Raw genomic sequence first — 25,281 nt, 5'->3', positions numbered from 1 at the left:
TGCCCACCTTGACCAGGCACGGGGCGGTGCCCCCCCTATGCCCCCTGTGATGCCCACCTTGAGCAGGTATGGCACGGTGCCCATGGTCCCCAGCACTCCCCATGCCCCCCCATTGATGCCCACCTTGAGCAGGCAGGGCGCAGTGCCCTCCCCCATGCCCCTAGTGATGCCCACCTTGACCAGGCACAGCACAGTGCCCATGGTGCCCATGCCCCCCTGAGGCCCATCTTGACCAGGCAGGGCATGGTGCCCATGGTGCCCATGTCCCCCCTGATGCCCACCTTGACCAGGCAGGGCACGGTGCCCATGGTCCCCAGCACTCCCCATGCCCCCTGTACCCCCCATGCCTCCCCGATGCCCACCTTGAGCAGGCAGGGCGCGGTGCCCATGATGCCCATGGTGCCCATGCCCCCCCGATGCCCACCTTGAGCAGGCAGGGCGCGGTGCCCATGGTGCCCATGCCCCCATTGATGCCCACCTTGAGCAGGCAGGGCGCGGTGCCCATGGGCCGCAGCAGCTCTGCCACGCCGGAGCCGTTGTACCCGCGGGGGTCCCGGGGGGGTGCCAGGGGCGGTGCCACGGCCGCGGGGGGCAGGTGGCACTCGTAGAGCTGCTTGAACCGCGATGCCACCGTCACCACGTCCTGCCGCTGCGGGCACGGGGGCACCGGCTCAGGGCACAGCGGGCACCAGGTCAGGGCACGGCACCCTTGAACACACCCTGGCACCCCTAAAGAGCCTCCACAGAGACCCCCCTGGCACCCCAAAACAGCCCCTGGCACCCCAAAACAGCCCCTGGCACCCCAGAGCCCCTGAGCTCCCCCTGGCACCCCTAAACAGTCCCTGGCACCCCAGAGCCCCCTCTGGCACCCCTAAACAGCCCCTGGCACCCCAGAGACACCCCTGGCACCCCTAAAGACCCCCCCCTAAACGTGAACCCCCTGGCACCCCTAAAAATGCCCTGGCACCTCTAAACAGCCCCTGGCACCCCAGAGCCCCCCTGGCACCCCTAAAGAGCCCCCCCTAAACGTGAACCCCCTGGCACCCCTAAACAGCCCCTGGCACCCCCATAATGAGCCTGCCGGTATCTCAAAACACCCTCCAGTGCCCCCTGGCACCCCAGAGCCCCCCAGCACCCCTAAAGAGCCCCTGGCACCCCAAAACGCCCCCGAGGGCTCTGCCCTCCTGGCACCCCTAAAGAACCCCCCCCCAGCATCCCTAAATACCCCCAGGCACCCCCTGGCACCCCTGAACACCCCCCGGGGCACCGGGGCTCTGCCAACCTTGGGGAGCCCCCTCTGAGGACCCCAGAGGGACCCCAGAGACACCCCCAGACCCCACAGACACCACAGAGACCCCAAATCCCCTCCAATGACCCCACAGACACCCCCAAGGACCCCAGAGCCACCCCTGGCAATCCCAAAGTGCCCCTAAGAGACCCTGCACCCCACCAGTGACCCCACAGACTGCCCAGGGACCCCAAAGCCCCCGCGGTGACCCCACAGATTCAACCAGAGACCCAAAGTGCCCCCAAAGCCCCCCCAGTGACCCCAAAGCCCCCCATGACCCCACAGACACCCCCGGTGACCCCAAATTCCCCCCAATGACCCCAAAGCCCCCACAGTGACCCCAAAGCCCCCACAGTGACCCCAAATCCCCTCCAATGACCCCACAGACACCCCTGGCAATCCCAAAGTGCCCCTGAGAGACCCTGCACCCCACCAGGGACCCCAGAGCCCCCCAGGAACCCCACAGATTCAACCAGAGACCCAAAGTGCCCCCAAAGCCCCCCCAGTGACCCCAAAGCCCCCCATGACCCCACAGACACCCCCAGTGACCCCAAAGCCCCCCCAGTAACCCCAAAGCCCCCACAGTGACCCCAGAGCCCCTCCAATGACCCCAAATCCCCTCACAGTGACCCCAAAGCCCCCCATGACCCCACAGATTCAACCCGAGACCCAAAGTGCCCCCAAAGCCCCCCCCAGTGACCCCAGAGCCCCCCAGTGACCCCAGAGCCCCACAGTAACCCCAAATCCCCTCCAATGACCCCAAATCCCCTCCAGTGACCCCACAGACACCCCCGGTGACCCCAAAACCCCCCCAGTGACCCTAAAGCCCCCCGAGACCCTGCAGTCCCCCCAGTGACCTCAAAGCCCCCCCAGTGACCCCACAGATTCAACCAGAGACCCCAAGTGACCCCAAAGCCCCACAGTGACCCCACAGACACCCCCGGTGACCCCAAAGCCCCCCCAGACCCTGCAGCCCCCCATGACCCCACAGACACCCCCAGTGACCCCAAAGTCCCCCCAATGACCCCAGAGCCCCCCAGTGACCCCACAGACACCCCCATGACCCCAAAGCTCCCACAGTGACCCCAAGGCCCCCACAGTGACCCCAAAGTCCCCCCAGTGACCCCAGAGCCCCCCCAGTGACCCCATAGACTGCACAGAGACCCCACAGATTCAACCAGAGACCCAAAGTGACCCCAAATGCCCCCACAGTGACCCCACAGACACCCCCGGTGACCCTGCAGCCCCCCCAGAGCCCCCCAGTGACCCCAGAGACACCCCCATGACCCCACAGACACCCCCATGACCCCAAAGCCCCCCGGTGACCCCAAATCCCCCCGGTGACCCCAAATCCCCCCCATGACCCCAAATCCCCCCCGGTGACCCCAAATCCCCCCGCCCCCCCCGTTCCCGCCCAAACGGCCGCATCCGGCCCGGCCCCGCCCTGTCCCGGTCACACGGGGGGGGTTGGGGGGCACAGGAGGGGGCTCTGGACCCCCCCAAATCCTCTGGACCCCCCCCCAAATCAGCCGGAGGAGCCCCGGGACCGTCCCGGGACAAACCGGGACAGACCGGGACAAACGGGGGCAGCGGGTGTGACCCCCCCGCATTGGGGAACCGAGAGTGAAACCCCCGGTCCGTCCCTGCCCCCCCCCGCACATCCGGAACACGCGCGGGCGGCACCGGGGGGGAAACGGAACCAACCCCCCCCCGCCAGGCACGGAGCGGCCCCGCACAGAGCAGGTACGGACACACCGGGACACCGGCACCGAGCGGGAACCGCCCCGGGACACCGGGACCGAGCGGGAACCCCCGGGACCGACCGGGAACACCCCCCGGGACACCGGGAACGACCGGGAACCCCCCCCCGGGACACCGGGAACGAGCGGGAACCCCCCCCGGGACACCGGGATCGATGAGCCCCGGAGCCGCTGAGCCCCTTCCCGGGACCCTGAACCCCGGGAGCCGCTGAGCCCCGGCCCAGGAACCCTGCCCGGGACTCCCGAGCCCATCTCGGGACCCCTGAGCCCCTCCCGAGCCCCCGGAGCCGCTGAGCCCCGGCCCGGGACCTCAAGCCCTGCCCGGGACCCCCCGAGCCCCGGGAGCCGCTATGCCCCGTCCCTGTCCGGGACCCCGAGCCCAGCCCCGGACATCTCCGACCTCGGCCCGGTGCCCCCGGCCCCGTTCCCGCCCCTGCAGAGACCCCCGGCCGTGTTCCACTGCCCGGCGGCTGCCGCCGGCCCCGGAACGAGCCCCGGTGAGGAGCTCAGCCGGTGCCCCGGGCCCGGTACAGCCTTGAGCGGTGCCCCGGGCCCGGACTGGGGCTCCCGGTTCAGCCCTAGCCGGTATCCCGGGCTCGGCTCAGCCCCTGAGCAGTTCCCCCGGTCCCGGTACAGCCTCAGACCGGTGCCCCGGCCCCGATTCACCCCCTGGCCGGTGTCCCGATCCCGGTTCGCCCCAGCCCGGAGCCCCGCCCCGCTCCGTCCCCGGACAGGTGCTTCCGGTCCCCCCCCGCGGGCGGCCCTCCTGACCCGCAGCCGGTGCCCCGCTCCTCGGCACCCCCACGGCCGGTCCGCCGCTCCCGGTAGAGCCCCCCGGACGCCGCCCGCCTCCCCCAGCCGTTGGCCCCGGTACCGCGGCGCACCTGCCCGGCCAGCACGGGCTCGGCCAGGATCTCGAGGCCGTACTTGAGCTCGCTGAGCTCCTGCAGGTTGAGCGCGGCCCGGGCCCCGCGGAGGGGCCACCCCGGGCCGAGCAGCGCCAGCAGCGCCAGCGCCGCCACCGGCCCCGGGCCCCGCCGCGCCGCCATCTTCCCCCGCCGCCGCCGCTTCCGCTTCCGCCCGCACCTCCTCGCGCCCGCCCCGGCCCCGCTGCTCCGGGCCGCGATTGGTCCCAGTCCCTGCCTGTCAAAGGCAAGAGCGGCTCTGATTGGTCTACGCGCGGGGATGACGCCACCCGTTGTGAGGCCGCGGGGGCGAGGTGGATGCGAGGCCGCGGCCAGCGGCGATTGGCCGAGGCCCGCGCGGGCGGCGGCCAATGGCGAGGTGGGGCGCGGCCGGCCGCGATGACGTAAGGTCTGGCGGATTCCCATTGGCCGAGCGGGATGCAGGCGATCCCCGCGCGCTGATTGGCTGAGAGCACCGAGCATCCCGGGGGCATCACGTGATTACCGGAGCCGGGAGGGGCGGGCGGGGACCCCGAGCGAGCGGGGCCGGCCCCGGCGCCATCTCCCGGCCCTGGAGCCCCTCCGCTGCCCGGCCTGCTCCTGACCGCGCCCAAACCGCTCCGAGCCCCCCGGGACCTCTGAGACCCCCGGGACCCCTGAGCTCCCCGGGACCCCTGAGCTTTTAGGACCCCTAGGCCCCCCACGACCCCTCAGCCCCATCAGGACCCCTGAGCCCCCAGGACCCCTGAGCCCTTTAGGAATCCTCAGCCCCCCGGGACCCTTCAGTCCCCCAGGACCCCTGAGACCCCCGGGACCCCTGAGCCCCCGGGATCCCTGAGACCCTCAGGACCCCTGAACTCCCCTGGACCCCTGAACTCCCCTGGACCCCTGAGCCTCCCAAGACGCCTCATCCCCCCAGGACTCCTGAGCCCTTTAGGACCCCTGAGCCCCCCAGACCCCTCCGCGCTCCTTCCCCCCCCCGGCAGCCCCCCGAGTCTCCCCACCCCCCCATCTCCGAGTCCCGCCCCCTCCCGGTGCCGGCCGAGCCCGGGCCGGGCCCCCCCGCGCCCCCGGTCAATGGCGCCGTTGTGCGCCCCGCGCGTGGGCACAAAGCTCGGCCTGAGGCCGCCGCACCGGGGGGGCTGATCCCGGCCAGACCCCCCCCCGCCCCTCCCCCCCCCGTCCGCCGCCTCTCCCCCCCCACCCCAGCCTCGCCCCGCCCCTCCCGGGGCTGCGGCGGTGCCGTTCCACACCGGGGCCGCCGGGGGCGCCCTCGCCGCCCGCTCCGGTGCCGGTGCCGCTTGCGGCCGCGGAGCGCCGGGATCCGCCAGCGGAGCCAGGTAGGGCCGGGGCCGCTCCTGTCGCGACGTGTCGCGATGGGGGTGGATGGATGGCACCTGCCGTGGCCCTGTCGCGGCTGCGACATCGCCGCTTCTCCCCCCGGACACCCCCAAACCCGCATCCCCCCCCGGCATCCCCCGCATCCCCCGAACGGCCCCAGCCCCCCCCGAGCCCCGCATCCCCCGAGCCCCCCCCCGGTACCCCCAGGCCCCTCCCTGCCCCCCCCAGCCGCCCCCAGCCCCTCTCACGTCACGGCTGCCCCGGCCCTGCCTTTGGGGGAGCCCCGGGGGGGGGCGGGGGCGGCCCCGGTGCGGCCACGCCCGGGGGGGGCCGGGGGCGATCCCGGGCTGAGCCCCCCCCGGCCCGACACCGTGCCCGTGTCCCCAGGCCGGAGCTGCGGGGGCAGAGCCATGAGGGAGGGCTGAGCCCCCCGGAGCTGCGCCCACCCCCAGGTGAGGGCACGGGGGCACTGGGGGCACTGGGAGAATTGGGAGAACTGGGAGAATTGGGGGCACTGGGGGGAACTGGGGGCACTGGGAGAATTGGGGGCACTGGGAGAATTGGGGGCACTGGGAGAACTGGGGGAACTGGGAGAATTGGGAGAACTGGGAGAATTGGGGGCACTGGGAGAACTGGGGGCACTGGGAGAACTGGGGGCACTGGGAGAATTGGGGGCACTGGGAGAATTGGGGGGACTGGGGGGAACTGGGGGAACTGGGAGAATTGGGAGATCTGGGAGAATTGGGGGAACTGGGGGAACTGGGGGGACTGGGAGAACTGGGAGAATTGGGGGCACTGGGGAAACTGGGGGAACTGGGAGAACTGGGAGAATTGGGAGAATTGGGAGCACTGGGGGAACTGGGGGAACTGGGGGAACTGGGAGCACTGGGAGAATTGGGGGCACTGGTTTGCACTGGGAGAACTGGGAAGGGATGGAGGGGTCCGAGCACAGCAGAAAGGGGGCACTGAGGGGGCACTGGGATGAACTGGGAGCACTGGGATGAACTGGGAGCACTGGGAGTGCTGGGGAACGCTGGAGGCAGAGCAGGGACTGAGGGATGGTGCCCGGCACTGGTTTGTACTGGGAATCACTGGGGGGTGCTGTGGGCACTGGTTTGTACTGGGAATCACTGGGAGGTGCTGTGGGCACTGGTTTGTACTGGGAATCACTGGGAGGTGCTGTGGGCACTGGTTTGTACAGGGAGGAATTGGGCTGTACTGGGGGCACTGGGAGGGACTGGGAGGGGCTGGGCTGTACTGGGGGCACTGGGAGGGGCTGGGCTGTACTGGGTTGTACTGGGGGCACTGGGGGGCACTGGGCTGTACTGGGGGGGCACTGGGAGGGACTGGGCTGTACTGGGGCACTGGGAGGGACTGGGCTGTACTGGGGGGCACTGGGGGGCACTGGGGGGGACTGGGCTGTACTGGGGGCACTGGGAGGGGCTGGGCTGTACTGGGCGGCACTGGGCTGTACTGGGGGCACTGGGGGGCACTGGGCTGTACTGGGGGGGCACTGGGAGGGACTGGGCTGTACTGGGGGGGCACTGGGGGGCACTGGGCTGTACTGGGGGCACTGGGAGGGACTGGGCTGTACTGGGGGGCACTGGGCTGTACTGGGTTGTACTGGGGGCACTGGGGGGGACTGGGCTGTACTGGGGGCACTGGGGGGCACTGGGCTGTACTGGGGGCACTGGGAGGGACTGGGCTGTACTGGGGGCACTGGGCTGTACTGGGGGGCACTGGGGGGCACTGGGCTGTACTGGGGGCACTGGGGGGCACTGGGCTGTACTGGGGGGGCACTGGGAGGGACTGGGCTGTACTGGGGGCACTGGGGGGGACTGGGCTGTACTGGGGGGCACTGGGCTGTACTGGGGGGCACTGGGAGGGGCTGGGCTGTACTGGGGGGCACTGGGGGGCACTGGGGGGCACTGGGCTGTACTGGGCGGCACTGGGCTGTACTGGGGGGCACTGGGGGGGACTGGGCTGTACTGGGGCACTGGGAGGGACTGGGCTGTACTGGGGGCACTGGGGGGCACTGGGCTGTACTGGGGGGGCACTGGGAGGGACTGGGCTGTACTGGGGGGCACTGGGCTGTACTGGGAGGGCACTGGGGGGGACTGGGCTGTACTGGGGGGCACTGGGGGGCACTGGGAGGGGCTGGGCTGCACTGGGCGGCACTGGGCTGTACTGGGAGGGCACTGGGGGGGACTGGGCTGTACTGGGGGCACTGGGAGGGACTGGGCTGTACTGGGAGAGCACTGGGGGGGACTGGGCTGTACTGGGGGGCACTGGGAGGGACTGGGCTGTACTGGGCGGCACTGGGAGGCACTGGGCTGTACTGGGAGGGCACTGGGGGGGACTGGGCTGTACTGGGGGGCACTGGGAGGGACTGGGAGGGGCTGGGCTGCACTGGGGGGCACTGGGGGGCACTGGGCTGTACTGGGCTGCACTGGGGCACTGGTGACGCTGCTGTCACTGGGAGGCTCCAGGCGTCACTGGGCGTCACTGGGAGGGGCTGGGTTGCCCTGGTGACACTGGGGACACCGAGAGGAGCTGGCCTGCCCTGGGGGCACTGGTGGCACTGGGGGCACCGGGGGGCACTGGTGGTGGCACAGGGAGGGCCTGGCTGTCACTGGGAGGGGCTGGCTCACCCCGTGGGCACGGGGGAGGCGCTGGGGACACTGGGGAGGGGCTGGGTGGTGTTGGGGGGCACTGAGGGGGGGTTGAGCTGCCCCGGGGGGCACTGGTGGCACCGGGGGTCACTGGGAGGGGCTGGGTGGTGTTGGGGGGCACTGAGGGGGGGTTGAGTTGTCCCGGGGGGCACTGGTGGCACCGGGGGTCACTGGGAGGGGCTGGGTCCCTGCAGTGCCGCTGTCCCTGTCCCTCCCCAGGCAGGACGCGGGGGGGGCGCAGTGGCGACATTGGTGACACCGAGGGTCGCTGGGTGTTACTGGGAAGGGCTGGGTTGCCCTGGGGGGGTCCCTGCGGTGACACTGGAGAGCACTGGGGGTCCCTGTGGTGACACCGGTGACAGCGGTGTCCCTGTCCCCCTGTCCCCAGGCAGGATGCGGGGGGCACAGTGGTGACACTGGTGACACTGCGGTGCCCTGGTGACCCGGGTGTCCCTGTCTGTCCCCAGGCAGGATGCGGGGGGCACAGTGGTGACACTGGTGACACTGTGCTGCCCTGGTGACCCCGGTGTCCCCGTCTGTCCCCAGGCAGGATGTAGGGGGCACAGCGGTGACCCTGGTGACACTGTGGTGCCCTGGTGACCCCGGTGTCCCCGTCTGTCCCCAGGCAGGATGCGGGGGGGCGCAGTGGTGACACTGTGGTGCCCCTGGTGCCCCTGGTGACCCCGGTGTCCCCGTCTGTCCCCAGGCAGGATGTGGGGGGCACAGTGGTGACACTGGGTGTTACTGGGTGTCCCTGGTGACCCGGGTGTCCCTGTGCCCCCCAGGCAGGATGCGGGGGGCACAGCGGTGACACTGGTGACACTGTGGTGCCCCTGGTGACACTGTGGTGCCCTGGTGACACTGTGGTGCCCTGGTGACCCCGGTGTCCCTGTCTGTCCCCAGGCAGGATGCGGGGGGCGCACCGGTGACCCAGGTGACACTGTGGTTCCCCATGTGACCCCGGTGTCCCCGTCTGTCCCCAGGCAGGATGCGGGGGGCGCAGCGGTGACCCTGGTGACACTGTGGTGCCCTGGTGACCCGGGTGTCCCCGTCTGTCCCCAGGCAGGATGTAGGGGGCACAGCGGTGACCCTGGTGACACTGTGGTGCCCTGGTGACCCCGGTGTCCCTGTCTGTCCCCAGGCAGGATGCGGGGGGCACAGCGGTGACACTGTGGTGCCCTGGTGACCCCGGTGTCCCTGTCCCCAGGCAGGATGCGGGGGGCACAGCGGTGACACTGTGGTGCCCTGGTGACCCCGGTGTCCCTGTCTGTCCCCAGGCAGGATGCGGGGGGCGCAGCGGTGACACTGGTGACACTGTGGTTCCCCATGTGACACCAGTGTCCCTGTCTGTCCCCAGGCAGGATGCGGGGGGCACAGTGGTGACACTGGTGACACTGTGGTGCCCTGGTGACACTGCGGTGCCCTGGTGACCCGGGTGTCCCTGTCTGTCCCCAGGCAGGATGCGGGGGGCGCAGCGGTGACACTGTGGTGCCCCTGGTGACCCTGGTGACCCCGGTGTCCCCGTCTGTCCCCAGGCAGGATGCGGGGGGCGCAGCGGTGACCCAGGTGACACTGTGGTGCCCTGGTGACCCGGGTGTCCCTGTGCCCCCCAGGCAGGATGCGGGGGGCGCAGCGGGCTCTGTGCCTGCTGCTGCTGGCCTCGGCCTCGCTGGCCGCGCTGCTCCTGCACCTCTGGGCCCCCAAGGGCCCCCCCAGCGTGGACCTGCGCCGCCCCCCCCCCCGAGCGGCTGCCGCCCCCCCCGGGGCCCCCCGGCCGCGCCTACCCCCACGTGCCCTTCCGGGTCAAGGAGGAGGTCATGGAGTAAGGACGGGCACCCGGGGTGGGGGGCACCCGGGGGTGGGGGGGCAATGTGGGGTACACAAGGGTGGGGGGCACCCAGGGGTAGGGGTAGTGGGGGGCACCCAATGGTGGGGGTACCCAAGAGTGGGGGGGGCACCGGGAGGGTGGCACGTGCAGGGTGGGGGTATCCAAGGATGGGGGCACCGGGGAGGGCACGCAAGGCTACCCAAAGATGGGGGGCACCGAGAGGGTGGAGGGCACCGGGGAGGTACCCAAGGGTTGGGGGCACTGAGGGGGGGTACCCAGGGGTTGGGGGCACCGAGAGGGTGGCACCTGCGGGGTGGGGGCACCCAAGTGTGCGGGCATCGGGGGCATGGGGCCTGGGAACCCCGGGGCTGGGGCATGGCAGCGAGGGGGTACCCAAGGGTGGGGGTACCCAAGGGTGGGGGCACCGAGACGATGGCACCTGCAGGCTGGAGGTACTCAAGGGTGGGGGCACCCAAGGGTGGGGGGCACCCAAAGATGGGGGGTACCCAAAGATGGGGGTACCCAAGGATGGGGGTGCCCAAGGATGGGGGTACCCAAGGATGGGGTGACAAATGAGGCCAGGAGGTGCCAGGGCGGTGCCAGGGCGGTGCCACGCAGGGACAGGAGGTGCCAGGGCGATGACACATGAGGACAGGAGGTGCCAGGGCGATGCCAAGGCGGTGCCAGGGCCGTGCCAGGGCGATGACACGTGAGGACAGGAGGTGCCAGGGCGATGCCAAGGCGGTGCCAGGGCCGTGCCAGCGGGGATAGGCAGCGACAGGAGGTGTTGGGGTGGTGACACGTGGGGACAAGGAGGAACAGGAGGTGCCAGGGCAGTGACACACAGTGACAGGCAGGGACAGGAGGTGCCAGGGCGGTGCCAGCGGGAACAGGGAGGGATAGGAGGTGTCGGGACGGTGCCAGGGTGGTGCCCGATGGGGACAGGAGGTGCCAGGGCGGTGCCACACAGAGATAGGCAGTGACAGGAGGTGCCAGGGTGGCACCAGGGCGGTGCCAGCGGGGACAGGGAGGGATAGGAGGTGCCGGGGCGGTGCCCCATGGGGACAGGCGGTGCCAGGGCGGTGCCAGGGCGGTGCCCCATGGGGACAGGCGGTGCCAGGGCGGTGCCCCATGGGGACAGGCGGTGCCAGGGCGGTGCCAGGGCGGTGCCCCATGGGGACAGGCGGTGCCAGGGCGGTGCCGCTCCCCGCGTGGCGGCTCTGTCGCCGCTGCCGTCGGTGCCAGCGGCCCTGTCGCCACAGGCTGCTGCCCAGGAACGGCTGCTCGTGCGAGGCGGAGGCCGAGGCGGGGCTGGCGCTGCCGCTGCACCGGCGCCTCTTCGGGCCCGGCCCGGCGGGGCTCGACTTCGCCAGCGCCTTCAGCCCCGGGGAGCGGCCGCGGCAGCTGCGGGAGCGGGAGCGCGAGTACCGCAACTACCGGAACCGGTGAGCGCCACCGGAGCGACCCCCGGGATCAGAGAGCGGGAGGGACCCCCGGGATCAGAGGGGAGAGACCCCCGGGATCAGAGGGGAGGGACCCCCGGGATCAGAACCGGAGAGACCCCCGGGGATCAGAACCGGAGAGACCTCCGGGATCACAGAGCGGCAGGGACCCCCGGAGCTGAGAGCGGGAAGGACCCCCGGGGGCTCAGAGCAGGCGACCCCCGGGACTCAGAACGGGAGCGACCCCCGGGGCTGAGAGCGGGAGCGACCCCCGGGGCACCGCGGGACCCCTCGGCCAGCACGGGGCGAGGCTGGGGCCCCCTGGCTGGGTGTGAGACCCCCGGGATCCCCTGGCCGGGTGTGGGACCCCCCGGGATCCCCCGTTTGAAGCCCCGGTGCCCCCCCGGCAGGGTGCAGACCCCCGCGGACCGGCTGCTGATCGTCCCGGCCAACTCCCCGCTGGAGTACCCGGCGCAGGGGGTGGAGGTGCGGCCGCTGCAGACGGTGCTGGTGCCCGGTGAGGGTCAACGAGGGGGGCACGGGGATGGGCACGGGGCTGGGGGGCACCGGGTCAACGAGGGGGGCACGGGGATGGGCACGGGGCTGGGGGGCACCGGGTCAACGAGGGGGGCACGGGGATGGGCACGGGGCTGGGGGGCACCGGGTCAAGGAGGGGGGCACGAGGGTGGTGGGCACAGGATGGGGGAAACGGAGGGGTGGGAGCTCCTCCCAGTGCCCCCAGTGCCCCCCAGTAGGACAGCACAGGGTCGGGGGGGGGGCACGGGGATGGGATGGGATGGGATGGAGGGGCACGGGGATTGGGGGGTGTCCCTGGGCAGGGGGGACCCCCGGGTGGCTCTGGGGGGGGGGTTCAGGGGGTCAGGGGGTCCCTGCGGGGTCTCCCGGCCTCACCCCCGTGTCCCGCCCCCCCCCCCAGGGCTCAGCCTGCAGGCGCCGGCCAGGAACAGGTACCAGGTGAGGGCGGGGGGGGCACGGGGAGGGCTGGGAGGGGGCGGGGCTTGACTGGAACGGGCGTGGCTTGACTGGAATGGGAGAGGCTTAACTGGAAATGGGCGGGGCTTGACTGGAATGGGGCGGGGCGTGTTTGAAATGGGCGGTGCTGGCCGGCATGGGCGTGGCCTGTCCGTTCTGTGGGCGTGGCCTGACCGCTCTGTGGGAGTGGCCTATCCGCTCTGTGGGAGTGGCCTATCCGCTCTGTGGGCGTGGCCTGACCGCTCTGTGGGAGTGGCCTATCCGCTCTGTGGGCGTGGCCTGTCCGTTCTGTGGGTGCGGCCTGTCCGCTCTGTGGGAGTGGCCTATCCGCTCTGTGGGAGTGGCCTGCCCCTTATGTGGGCGTGGCCTGTCCCTTATGTGGGCGTGGCCTGTCCGTTCTGTGGGCGTGGCCTGTCCGTTCTGTGGGCGTGGCCTATCAGCTCTGTGGGCGTGGCCTGCCCGTTCTGTGGGCGTGGCCTGTCCGGTCTGTGGGCGTGGCCCTGCGGGTGGGCGGGGCCGTGGAGGGGCCGGGCCGGGTTTGTCGCGCACCCCCCCTCCCGTGCGCCCCCTCCCCGTTTTTGGGGGTCCCTGCCGGGCCCCCCGTGACGTGCCGCCCCCAGGTGAACCTGACGGCCTCGCTGGGGACGCTGGCGGTGGCGGCCGAGGTGGAGGGCGTGGCGCTGCGGGGGGAGGGGCAGCCGCACCTGTCCTTGGCCGCCGCCCACCTGGACCACCTGAACCGGCAGCTGCAGTTCGTGACCTACACCAACACCCAGTTCCACCCCGACACCGCCGACATCGGTGCGTACGGGGGGCTCGGCCCGGGGGCACCGGCACCCCCAGAACCTTGGGAACCCCCCGGACCCCGGCGCTCTTGGCACCCCCAACGACCCCCGGACCCCCCGAACCCCCCTGGTTGCCCAATTCCCGCCGTCAGCCCCGCAAGGACACTCGGAGTATCCCCGGTGCCCACAGAGACATTCGTGGGACCCTCACTGCCCACAAGGACACCCCAGGGTCCTCAGTGCCCACAGGGACACTCGGGGTATCCCCAATGCCCACAGGGACACCCCCGAATCCACAATGCCCACAGGGACACGCGTGTGACCCCCAGTGACACCCCCGGGTCCCTGATACCCACAGGGACACTTTGGGGTACCCTCAATGCCCTCAGGGACACTCGGGGGATCCCTGGGATTCGCGGTGCCCCCGATGCCCCCGTCATTCCCCGTGTCCCCCCGTGCCCCCAGTGCCCCCCACGCCCTCCTCGCACCCCGTGCCCCCCGATGCCCCCCTGTGCCCCCCGTGTCCTCCACGCCCCCCTCGTGCTCCTCGGTGCCGCCGGTGCCCCCGATGCCCCCCGCCCCCCCGTGCCCCTCACACCCCCCGGTGCCCCCCGTGCCCCCGGTGCCCCCGGTGCCCCGTGCCCAGCCGCCGCTCCCCCTGCAGTGCAGTTCTCCACCGACGGTCACTCCGCCGCCTTCGCCATCCGCATCCGGCACCCGCCCACGCCCCGCCTGTACGGCCCGGGCAGCGCCGGCGACAGCGACGGGGACAGCGACAGCGACAGCGGGGACGGGGGTGAGCACCGGGGTGAGCACCGATAGCGGCCCGGCCCGCCCCAGTGCCCCCAGTGCCCCCAGTGCCCCCAGTGCCAGATCCCGAGTTCCCCCAGTGCTCCCAGTGCTCCCAGTGCCAGATTCTCAGTTCCCCCAGTGCTCCCAGTGCCCCCAGTGCCCCCAGTGCCAGATTCTCAGTTCCCCCAGTGTTCCCAGTGCTCCCAGTGCCCCCAGTGCCCCCAGTGCCAGATTCTCAGTTCCCCCAGTGCTCCCAGTGCTCCCAGTGTTCCCAGTGCTCCCAGTGCCCCCAGTGCCAGATTCTCAGTTCCCCCAGTGTTCCCAGTGCTCCCAGTGCCCCCAGTGCCAGATTCTCAGTTCCCCCAGTGTTCCCAGTGCTCCCAGTGCCCCCAGTGTTCCCAGTGCCAGATTCTCAGTTCCCCCAGTGCTCCCAGTGCTCCCAGTGCTCCCAGTGCTCCCATCCCGGCTCCTTGGGACAGTCCCAGTGCTCTCGGTGGGGACGTTCAGTGCTCCTGGTGCTCCCAGTGCCCCCCGTGCCAGGATCCCAGTGTTCCCAGTGCTCCCCAGTGCCAAACTCCCAGTGCCCCCATGCCAGGATCCCAGTGTTCCCTGTGCTCCCAGTTCCTCCAGTGCCAGACTCCCAGTGCTCCCAGTGTCCCCAGTGCCCCCAATGCCCCCAGTGCCCCCAAATGCCCCCAGTGCCAGAATCCCAGTGCCCCCAATGCCCCCAGTGCCAGAATCCCAGTGCCCCCAAATGCCCCCAGTGCCAGAATCCCAGTGCCCCAAATGCCCCCAGTGCCCTCAGTGCTCCCAGTGTTCCCAGAGGCAGGATCCCAGTGTTCCCAATGCCCCCAGTGCCAGGACCCCAGTGCTCCCAGTGCCCCCAGTGCCCCCAATGCCCCCAGTGCCAGGACCCCAGTGCTCCCAGTGCCCCCAGTGCCCCCAATGCCCCCAGTGCCCCCAATGCCCCCAGTGCCAGGACCCCAGTGTTCCCAGTGCCCCCAATGCCCCCAGTGCCAGGACCCCAGTGCCCCCAGTGCCAGAATCCCAGTGCCCCCAGTGCTGCAGACAGCTGGTTCTGCCAGTGTCAGTGCCCCAGCCCTGCCAGTGTTCCCAGTCCCAGTGTCGGAGCCCAACCCTGCCAATGTGGGTGCTCAGTGCTCCCAGTTCAGGCTCCCAGTTCAGCTCCCAGCACTCCCAGTTCAGGCTCCCAGTTCGGGCTCCCAGCACTCCCAGTTCAGATCCCAGCCCCCTGGTTTAACTCCCAGCACTCCCAGTTTGGGCTCCCAGCACTCCCAGTCCCCCCAGTTCAGCTCCCAATGCTCCCAGCCCTCCCAGTTCAGGCTCCCAGCCCCCCGCCCAGCTCCCAGCACTCCCAGTTCAGGCTCCCAGTGCTCCCAGTGCTCCCAGTTCAGGTTCCCCGTGCTCCCAGTTCAGGCTCCCAGTGCTCCCCACTCCTCCCAGTTCAGCTCCCAGCACTCCCAGTTCAGGCTCCCAGCACCCCCAGCGCTCCCAGTTCAGGCTCCCAGGGCTCCCACTCCTCCCCGTTCAGGCTCCCAGTGCTCCCAGCTCAGGCTCCCAGTGCTCCCAGTGCTCCCAGTGCTCCCAGTTCAGTCTCCCAGTGCTCCCCACTCCTCCCAGTTCAGGCTCCCAGCACTCCCAGCCCCCCCAGTTCAGCTCCCAGCACTCCCAGTTCAGCTCCCAGCACTCCCAGTTCAGGTTCCCAGTGCTCCCAGTTCAGCTCCCAGCGCTCCCAGTTCAGCTCCCAGCGCTCCCAGTTCAGGTTCCCAATGCTCCCAGTTCAGCTCCCAGCACTCCCAGTGCTCCCAGTTCAGCTCCCAGCACTCCCAGCGCTCCCAGTTCAGCTCCCAGCACTCCCAGCGCTCCCAGTTCAGCTCCCAGCACTCCCAGTGCTCCCAGTTCAGCTCCCAGCACTCCCAGTTCAGCTCCCAGTGCTCCCAGCTCCCCCAGTTCAGCTCCCAGCGCTCCCAGTGCTCCCAGTTCAGGTTCCCAGCGCTCCCAGTTCAGCTCCCAGCGCTCCCAGCGCTCCCAGTTCAGCTCCCAGCGCTCCCAGTCCCCCCAGTTCAGCTCCCAGTGCTCCCAGCTCCCCCAGTTCAGCTCCCAGTGCTCCCAGCTCCCCCAGTTCAGCTCCCAGCACTCCCAGTGCTCCCAGTTCAGGCTCCCAGCACTCCCCACTCCTCCCAGTTCAGGCTCCCAGTGCTCCCAGCACTCCCAGTTCAGGCTCCCAGTGCTCCCAGCACTCCCAGTTCAGGCTCCCAGTGCTCCCAGTTCAGCTCCCAGTGCTCCCAGTTCAGCTCCCAGCACTCCCAGTTCAGCTCCCAGCACTCCCAGTTCAGCTCCCAGCACTCCCAGTGCTCCCAGTTCAGCTCCCAGCACTCCCAGTCCCCCCAGTTCAGCTCCCAGCGCTCCCAGTCCCCCCAGTTCAGCTCTCCCCCCCCAGGGTACAACATCTCGGCGCTGGTGACCGTGGCCACCAAGACGTTCCTGCGCTATGACAAACTGCGGGGCCTCATCGCCAGCATCCGCCGCTTCTACCCCTCGGTCACCATCGTGGTGGCCGACGACAGCCAGAGACCCGAGCCCCTGGCAGGGCCGCACCTGGAGCACTACCTCATGCCCTTCGGCAAGGTGCCACCCCAGGGGACACGGACACGGACAGGGCGGGGCACGGGGGACACCCCAGGGGACAGGGGAGGGGCAGGGACACCCCAGGGGACAGGGGAGGGGACACGGGAGGGGCAGGGACACCCCAGGGGACAGGAGAGGGGCAGGGGACAGGGGACACCCGCGGGGACAGGAGAGGGGCAGGGGACAGGGGACACCCCAGGGGACACGGACAGGGACAGGGCGGGGCACGGGGGACACCCCAGGGGACACGGGAGGGGACACGGGAGGGGCAGGGACACCCCAGGGGACACGGACAGGGCAGGGGACAGGGGACACCCCAGGGGACAGGGGAGGGGCGGGGGACAGTGGCAGGGACATCCCAGGGGACAGGGACAGGGGACAGTGGCAGGGACACGGACAGGGGACAGGGACAGGGCAGGCGACAGGACAGAGGCAGGGGACAGGGGAGGGGTCACGGGAGGGGACAAGGGACAGTGGCAGGGACACCCCCAGGGGACAGGTTCAGGGACAGGGCGGGGGACAGGGGAGGGGACACGGGAGGGGCAGGGACACCCCAGGGGACAGGGGACACCCCAGGGGACAGGGGACACCCCAGGGGACAGGAGAGGGGCAGGGGACAGTGGCAGGGACACCCGCAGGGGACAGAGGACAGGGACAGGGCAGGGGACAGGGGAGGGGACACGGGAGGGTAGCAGGGACACGGCAGGGGACACCGGATGGGTAGGGACCCCCGCAGGGGACAGGGACACAGACAGGGGACAGAGGAGGGGACGGGGACACCCGCAGGGGACAGGGACACAGACAGGGGACACGGCAGGGGCAGGGACACGGCAGGGACAGAGGAGGGTGGCAGGGACCCAGACAGGGGACATGGGATGGGCAGGGACCCCCGCAGGGCACACGGGAGGGTGGCAGGGACCCAGACAGGGGGCATGGGAGGGTGGCAGGGACTCCCTCAAGGGACAGAGGATGGGCAGGGACACAGACAGGGGACAGCAGATGGTGGCAGGGACCCCCACAGGGGACACAGGAGGGTGACAGGGACCCCAGACAGGGCACACAGGAGGGTGGCAGGGCTGTGGGGACAGGGGAGGGTGGCAGGGACACCGACAGGGGACAGGGGATGGGCAGGGACCCCCAACAGGGGACACAGAACGGGCAGAGACCCACACAGGGGACAAGGGAGGGTGGCAGGGCTGTGGGGGCCCTGCAGGGGACACGGGGGCTGGGAGAGCCGTGTGGGACACGGGAGGATGGCACAGATGCCCACAGGGCACACGGGATGGGCAGGGAGCCCGGCAGAGGACAGGGGAGGGTGGCAGGGAGCCAGACAGGGGACAGGGGATGGTGGCAGCGCTGCGGGGACCCCAGAGACATTGGATGGCGGTGGGCACCCCGACAGGTGACACGGGGGGCTGGCAAAGCCATACGGGGCACGCGAGGGGCTGGCAGGAACTGAAGTCCCCAAAAGGAGGGGACATGGAGCTCTGGGATGGCACAGAGGGGGACACCGGGGACCGATGGGGCTGTGGCAGGGGGGGCTGGCAGGGTGGAGACCCCCAGGGAGGGGTGCCAGGGCAGGGTTGGCAGGGCGGGGGTCGCTGGGCATGGGGACAATGGGGAGGGGGGAACACGGGAACCCTGTCAGAGCATGGGGGACACACGAGGGGGTGACAAAGTGACAGAACCCGGGGGGCTCGTGGGGGGTTGGCAGGGCTCAAGGGGCACGGGGGGCATGGGGGGCACCCCAGGGAAAGGGACATGGGAGATCCCGGGGGAGGGGACACGGGCTCTGTCAGGGTTGGCACGGGTCCCTGTCAGGGTTGGCACGGGTCCCTGGGGTTGGGGACATGGGGGGATCTTGGTGTTGGGCACAGGGGATCTGTCCGGGCTGTGGGGTGCCCAGGGAAGGACACGCGGGGCTCTGTCAGGCTCAGGGTGGCACCGCGGGCACACGGGCTCTGTAAGGCTCAGGGTTGGGGTCTATCAGGGCTCAGGGTGGCACCGCGGGCACATGCGTTCTGCCAGGGCTGTGGGGTCCCAGGGCTGGGCACACGGGGTCTGTCAGGGCTCAGGGTTGGGCACACGGGCTCTGTCAGGCTCAGGGTGGCACCGCGGGCACACACGGGGCTCTGTCAGGGCTGTGGTACCCGGGCATGGGGCACACGGGCTCTGTCAGGGCTCAGGGTGGCACCGCGGGCACCGGGGATCTATCAGGGCTCAGGGTGGCACCGTGGGCACATGTGTTCTGTCAGGACTGTGGGGTCCCAGGGCTGGGCACACGGGCTCTGTGAGGGCTGTGGTACCCGGGCATGGGGCACACAGGGTCTGTCAGGCTCAGGGTTGGGCACACGGGCTCTGTCAGGGCTCAGGGTGGCACCGAGGGCACACGGGCTCTGTCAGGGCTCAGGGCTGGGCACACGGGCTCTGTCAGGGCTCAGGGTGGCACCGAGGGCACACAGGGTCTGTCAGGCTCAGGATTGGGCACACGGGCTCTGTCAGGGCTCAGGGTGGCACCGCGGGCACTGCGGGCACTGCGGCCGTGCCCGAGGCTCCGCGCTGCCCCCTGGCAGGGCTGGTTCGCCGGGAGGAACCTGGCGGTGTCGCAGGTGACCACCAAGTACGTGCTGTGGGTGGACGATGATTTCATCTTCACGGCCCGCACGCGCCTGGAGAAGCTCGTGGATGTGCTGGAGAGAACCAGCCTGGACCTGGTGCGGGCACGGCGGGCACCGGCGGGCACCGGGGGGGTACGGGGGGCTGCAGGGGGCATCGGGGGCACCGGGGGTGAGGGGCACGGGGGGCTGCAGGGTACAGGGGAGGATGGGGGCACCGGGGGGGCACCGGGAGGGTACAGGGGGCACAGGGGGTGAGGGCACGAGGGGGTACAGAGGGCACGGGTGGTCCTGGCGGTCCCGGGTGCTTCCGTAGATCCCGGGCTCTCCCGGGCGTCCCTGGGGGTCCCCGTGGGTCCCGGGTGATCCCGGTGGTCCCGGGCGGTCCCGGGTGCTCCGGGTGCTCCCGTGGATGCCGGGTTGCCCTGGGGATCCCTGTGGATCCCGGGCTGTTCCGAGCTGTCCCGGGCGCTCCCGTGGGTCCCGGGCGATCCCGGTGGTTCCTGGCGATCCCTGGGGTGTCCCGGGCAGTCCGGGTTGTCCCGGTGCTCCCGGTTCTCCCGTGGATCCCGGTGGTCCCGGTCGATCCCGGCCACTCCCGGTGCTCCCGTGGGTCCCGGGTTGTCCTGGGGATCCCTGTGGATCCCGGGTTGTCCCGGTCTGTTCCGAGCTGTCCCGGTGCTCCCGTGGGTCCCGGGTTGTCCCGGGTTGTCCCGGGCTGTTCCCAGCTGTCCCGGGTGCTCCCGTGGATCCCGGGTTGTCCCGGGCTGTTCCGGGCTGTCCCGGGTGCTCCCGTGGGTCCCGGGTTGTCCCGGTGCTCCCGTGGGTCCCGGGTTGTCCCGGGCTGTTCCGAGCTGTCCCGGTGCTCCCGTGGGTCCCGGGTTGTCCTGGGGGTCCTTGGGGGTCCCGGGCACTCCTCTGGGTCCCGGGCTGTCCCGGGCAGTCCCGGCCGCTCCCGGTCCATCCCGGTGGTCCCGGGCTGTCCGGGGCGCTCCCGTAGGTCCCGGACGCTCCTGGGCTGTCCCGGGCGGTCCCGGTGCTCCCGGACGGTTGCGGCCGATTCCGGGCGGTCCCCGGTGCTCCGGTGGGTCCCAGGCGGTCCCGGTGTTCCCGGCGCCCCCTCCCCAGCCCAGCTCCGCTCCCGCAGGTGGGCGGCGCGGTGCGGGAGATCACCGGCTACACCACCACGTACCGGCAGCGGCTGAGCGTGCGCGGCGGCGGCGCGGGCGGGGACTGCCTGCGGACCCGGCCCGGCTTCCACCACCGCCTGGCGGGCTTCCCGGCCTGCGTGGTCACCGACGGCGTGGTCAACTTCTTCCTGGCCCGCACCGACAAGGTGCGCCAGGTGGGCTTCGACCCCCGGCTGCGCCGCGTGGCGCACCTCGGTGAGCACGGGGGACCGGGGAACGGGAGGGGCTGGGGGGGCTGGGGGGGCTGGGGGTGATGGAGGGTTTGGGGGGTTTGGGGGGTCTGAGGGGGATGCGAGGTCTGAGGGGGCTGGGGGGGTCTGAAGGGACTGGGGGGTCTGAGGGGGCTGGGGGGGTCTGAAGGGACTGGGGGGTCTGGGAGGGCTGGGGGGTCTGAGGGGGATGGGGGGGTCTGAGGGGGCTGGGGGGCTCTGAGGAGGATGGGGATGCCTGAAGGGGATGGGGGGTTTGAAGGGGATGGGGGGTTTGGGGGGGCTGGGGGGGGTCTGAGGGGGTGGGGGGGGCAGGGGGGTCTGGGGGGGCTGGGGGGGTCTGAGGGGGATGGGGGGATGGGGGGTTTGGGGGAGCTGGGGGGGATCTGAGGGTCTGGGGGGGTCTGAGGGGGCTGGGAGGGTCTGAGGGGTCTGAGGGGGCTGGGGGGTTTGAAGGGGCTGGGGGGGTCTGAGGGGGCTGGGGGGTTTCGAGGGGCTGGGGGGTTTGGAGGGGCTGGGGGGTCTGAGGGGGCTGGGGGGTTTGGAGGGGCTGGGGGGGTCTGAGGGGGCTGGGGGGTTTCGAGGGGCTGGGGGGTTTGGAGGGGCTGGGGGGGTCTGAGGGGGCTGGGGGGTCTGGGGGAGGTGGGGGGTTTGAGGGGGCTGGGGGCGTCTGAGGGGGCTGGGGGGGTTTGGGGGGGCTGGGGGGTCTGGGGGGGGGCTGGGGGTGTCTGAGGGGGATGGGGGGTTTGGGGGTCTGAGGGGGATGGGGGGTTTGGGGGTCTGAGGGGGATGGGGGGGTCTGAGGGGGATGGGGGGTTTGGGGGTCTGAGGGGGCTGGGGGGGGTCTGAGGGAGATGGGGGGGTCTGAGGGGGATGGGGGGTTTGGGGGTCTGAGGGGGATGGGGGGTTTGGGGGTCTGAGGGGGATGGGGGGGTCTGAGGGGGATGGGGGGTTTGGGGGTCTGAGGGGGCTGGGGGGGGTCTGAGGGAGATGGGGGGGTCTGAGGGGGATGGGGGGTTTGGGGGGGCTGGGGGGGTCAATCTGATGGGGTCCCAGAGGGGTCCTGGGGCTGCCCGAGGGGTCTGGTGGTCAGTCAGAGGGGGTCCTGGAGAGGTCTGGGGGTACCAGAGGGGTCTGGGGGTGCCCGAGGGGCTGGGGGTGCCTTAGGGGTTTGGGAATGTTCGAGGGGGCTGAGGATCAGTCTAAGGGGGTACCAGAAGGGTCCTGGGGGTGCCCCGGGGTCCTGACCGGTCTGGAGGTGCCAGAGGGCGCTGAGGGTGCCCGAGGGCTCTGGTGGGTTTGGGGAGCTCAGTCTAAGGCGATCCCAGAGGGGGTCCCGAGGGGTCTGGGGGTCAGTCTGAGGGGGTCCTGGACAGGTCTGGGGGTGCCTGAGGGGTCTAGGGGATCTGGGGGTCAGTCTAAGGGGGTGCCAGGGGGGTCTCCGAGGGGGCTGGGGGTGTCTCAGGGGTCTGGTGGGTTTGGGGGGGTCAATCCAAGAGAGTGCCTGAGGGGTCTGGGGGTCCCGAGGAGTCCGGGGGGTCTGGGGCTCAGTCTAGGGGGGTCCCAGGGGAGTCCTGGGGGTGCCCAGGGGTCCCAAGGAGTCTGGGGGGTTTGAGGGCTCAGTCTAACGGGGTCACTGGGGTCCCCCCCAATTCAGGGCTCAGAGATAAGGGGGGTCCTAGGGTCCCCCACGATGGGGTCAGGGGGTCAGAGCTAAGGGGGATGCTGGGATCCCCCCAAATTCAGGGGTCAGAGACAAGGGGGGGGCTGGGGTCCCCCACAATTTGGGGGTCAGGGGGTCCAAGATAAGGGGGGACACTGGGATTCCCCACAATTTGGGGGGTCAGGGATAAGGGGGGTGCTGGAGTCCCCCACAATTTGGGGGGTCAGAGCCAAGGGGGCATCCCCCCCTCCCTGTGTCCCCCCGGCATCGGGGGCAGCCCGGGGCACCCCAGGCCACCTCCGATCCCATTATTTTGGGGGTCCCCCCCGTGCCCCCTTCCTCAGAATTCTTCATCGACGGCCTGGGGGTGCTGCACGTGGGCTCGTGCGAGGACGTGGTGGTGGATCACGCGTCCAAGCTGGCGCTGCCGTGGCGGCGCTCGGAGGGGGAGCGCCAGTACAACCGGTACCGGTACCCGGCCGCCCGCGACGACAGCGTGCGCCTCAAGCAGCGCCTCTTCTTCTTCAAGAACCGCTTCAAGTGCATGGCCGGCGACTAGCGGCGACACCGGGACACCGGGCGGGGACACCGGGACACCGGGCGGGGACGCTGGGCGTGGTCACCGGGCGGGGACACCGGGGCCGTCCCGGGGCTACCGGCGGGGACGCCCTGAGGCCACCGGGGTTACCGGGCATGGTCACCGGGCAGGGCCAGCAGCCCCGGCCGCCGCTGACCGGCCCTGGGTGCCACCCCCGGGGAGGTGACAAGAGGTGGCAGCAGGTCACCGCCCCCAGGGGGGTCACAGGACACGCCAAGGACGTCGCTGACCCCCGGCCACCAGTCCTGGCCGGCCCTGGGTGCCACCGGGCTGCTGGCACTGCGGTGGTGCCACCCCCAGAGGGGTGACAGGGGGGTGGCACGGGGTCACCACGCACAGGAGGGGTCAGGGCACACGCCAAGGACGTCGCTGACCCCCGGCCACCAGCGTGGGCCACATCAAGGGTCACTGCTGCTGGCCACGCCTGCGGTGTCCCCAGAGCCACAAGCATGGCTACTCCATGGTCACCCCCAGGGCCACCACTGCAATGTCCCCAGGGCCACAAGGAGGGCCACTGGCCACATCTGGGTCACCCCCAGGGCCACCAAGCCCAATGGGCCACCTTCTCTGGGCCACCCTGCGGTGTCCCCAGGGCCACAACCGTGGGCCACCAGCCACAACCCCAGTGCCACAGACCCCAATGGGCCACCCCCAGGGACACCGTTCCAGGGCCACCAAGCCTGGGGCGCCCCTGGGGTGGCTCTGCCCCCTTTGGGCACCCCACGGGCCGCCACCCCCACCCCCGGCTGCCCTCACAGGGCCCAGAGGGCCACTGGGTGACACGGGGTGGCCGCTGCCACCATGGGCCTCCTCAAGGGTCACCCGCCATGGGCCACCACCTGTGGGACACCCCCGGGACACCGCCCCCGCCCCGTGGCCACCCCCGGGGTCACCCCCAGGGCCATCACCGAGTGCCACCCCCCGGGGCCACTGCCATGGGCCACCCCCCAGTGCCACCACGCCGGTCCCCGTTGTCCCCCCGCCCCCCGCGGTGTTTTTAGCTCTTTTGTACTTTGGGGGGGGGGGGGGGGGTGATGGCGGGGTCGCACCGGGTCCCCTTCCCCCCCCCCCCCGTTGTCCCCTCTCCGTTTTCTACCGCCCGCCCCTCCCCCCGCTGCCGCCCGGGTTTTTGTGCCAAGTCTCGGCCCCTCCCCCCCCCCGGGACCCCCGCGACCCCCGGGGTGGGTGGGGGAGGGGCTGGGGGAGGGGCTGCCCCCCCCCCGCCCTTTTCTACCCAATGGATGGTGAGATTTTAACCAGCCCGAAACCGCCGGCCTCTGCTTGGGGCGGGGGGAGGGGCGGGGGAGGGGCTACGGAGTGGGCGGGGCTACGTGAGGGGGAGGGGTCTTGGGGTGGGTGGGGCTGTCGGGGTGGGAGGGGCTATGGGGATAGGAGGGGTTTTAGGGTGGGAGGAGCTGTGAGGGGTGGGAGGGGCTTTGGATGGGCGGGGCTGGGGTGGGAGGGGCTTTGGGGGTGGGAGGGGCTATGGGAGTGGGAGGGGCTATGGGGGTGGGAGGGGCTTTGGGAGTGGGAGGGGCTATGGGGGTGGGAGGGGCTTTGGGAGTGGGAGGGGCTTTGGGAGTGGGAGGGGCTTTGGGAGTGGGAGGGGCTCTGGGGGTGGGAGGGGCTATGGGGGTGGGAGGGGCTCTGGGGTGGGAGGGGCTCTGGGAGTGGGAGGGGCTATGGGGTGGGAGGGGCTCTGGGGGTGGGAGGGGCTTTGGGAGTGGGAGGGGCTTTGGGAGTGGGAGGGGCCATGGGGTGGGAGGGGCTATGGTGTGGGAGGGGCTATGGGAGTGGGAGGGGCTATGGGGGTGGGAGGGGCTATAGGGGTGGGAGGGGCTATGGGGGTGGGAAGATCTTTGGGTGGGAGGGGCTCTGGGAGTGGGAGGGGCTTTAGGAGTGGGAGGGGCTATGAGGGTGGGAGGGGCTTTAGGAGTGAGAGGGGCTATGGGGGTGGGAGGGGCTATGTGAGTGGGAGGGGCTATGGGGGTGGGAGGGGCTATGGGGGTGGGAGGGGCTATGGGGGTGGGAGGGGCTATGGAGGTGGGAAGATCTTTGGGTGGGAGGGGCTATGGGGGTAGGAGGGGCTATGGGTGGGGCGATTCTTGGGGTAGGAGGGGCTTTGGGGATGGGAGGGGCTTTTGGCATGGGCGGGGCTATGAGGGTGGGAGGGGCTATTTAGAGTGGGAGGGGCAGTGGGGGGGCTTTGGGAGTGGGAGGAGCTGTGGGGTGGGAGGGTCTTTGGGTGGGTGGGGTTATGCTGGGGGGGCAATGGGATGGGAGTGGCTATGAGGGTGGGAGGGGCTTTGGGAGGGGCTTTGGGTGGGCGGTGCCTTGGGGTGGGAGGAGCTATGGGAGTAGGAGGGGCTTTGGGGTGGGAGGGGCTTGGAATGGAAGGGCCTTGGAGTGGGAGGAGCTTTGGGGTGGGAGGGGCCGTTGGGATGGGAGGGGCTTTGGGGTGGGAGGGGCTATGAGATGGGAGGGGCTACAGGGTGGGGGCTATGGGGGGTGCGAGGGGTTTTGGGGTGGGAGGGGCCTCGGGGGTGGGAGG

General features: G+C 71.0%; 2 protein-coding genes across 2 annotated transcripts in view; one reads left to right on the top strand and one right to left on the bottom strand.

Moving 5' to 3' along the window:
* Positions 1-4,097, bottom strand: part of OS9 (OS9 endoplasmic reticulum lectin) — a 10,263-nt gene extending 6,166 nt beyond the window's left edge. The window contains exons 1-3 of the mRNA XM_058042012.1: positions 3,933-4,097; positions 425-649; positions 58-174 (exon numbers count right to left, since the gene is read on the bottom strand). Of these exons, the coding sequence (XP_057897995.1) occupies positions 58-174; positions 425-649; positions 3,933-4,097 (507 nt within the window). The remainder of the gene's footprint in view (positions 1-57; positions 175-424; positions 650-3,932) is intronic.
* A 1,123-nt stretch (positions 4,098-5,220) lies between these two features.
* B4GALNT1 (beta-1,4-N-acetyl-galactosaminyltransferase 1) lies at positions 5,221-23,747 on the top strand. Its single transcript, XM_058042061.1, is given in 13 exon segments — positions 5,221-5,293; positions 5,682-5,746; positions 9,580-9,698; positions 9,700-9,788; positions 11,057-11,239; positions 11,647-11,753; positions 12,174-12,211; positions 12,850-13,030; positions 13,679-13,810; positions 16,268-16,455; positions 19,029-19,169; positions 20,218-20,455; positions 22,477-23,747. Coding segments are annotated over 11 exon segments (1,626 nt in total). The 5' UTR covers positions 5,221-5,293; positions 5,682-5,746; positions 9,580-9,584; the 3' UTR covers positions 22,692-23,747.
* Positions 23,748-25,281: the final 1,534 nt, after the last annotated feature.

This window comes from Melospiza georgiana, chromosome 29 (genome assembly GCF_028018845.1).
Source record: "Melospiza georgiana isolate bMelGeo1 chromosome 29, bMelGeo1.pri, whole genome shotgun sequence".
NCBI lineage: Eukaryota > Metazoa > Chordata > Aves > Passeriformes > Passerellidae > Melospiza > Melospiza georgiana.
Note: the sequence above shows the minus strand (reverse complement) of the source record. Positions and strands in the feature narration are given on the sequence as shown.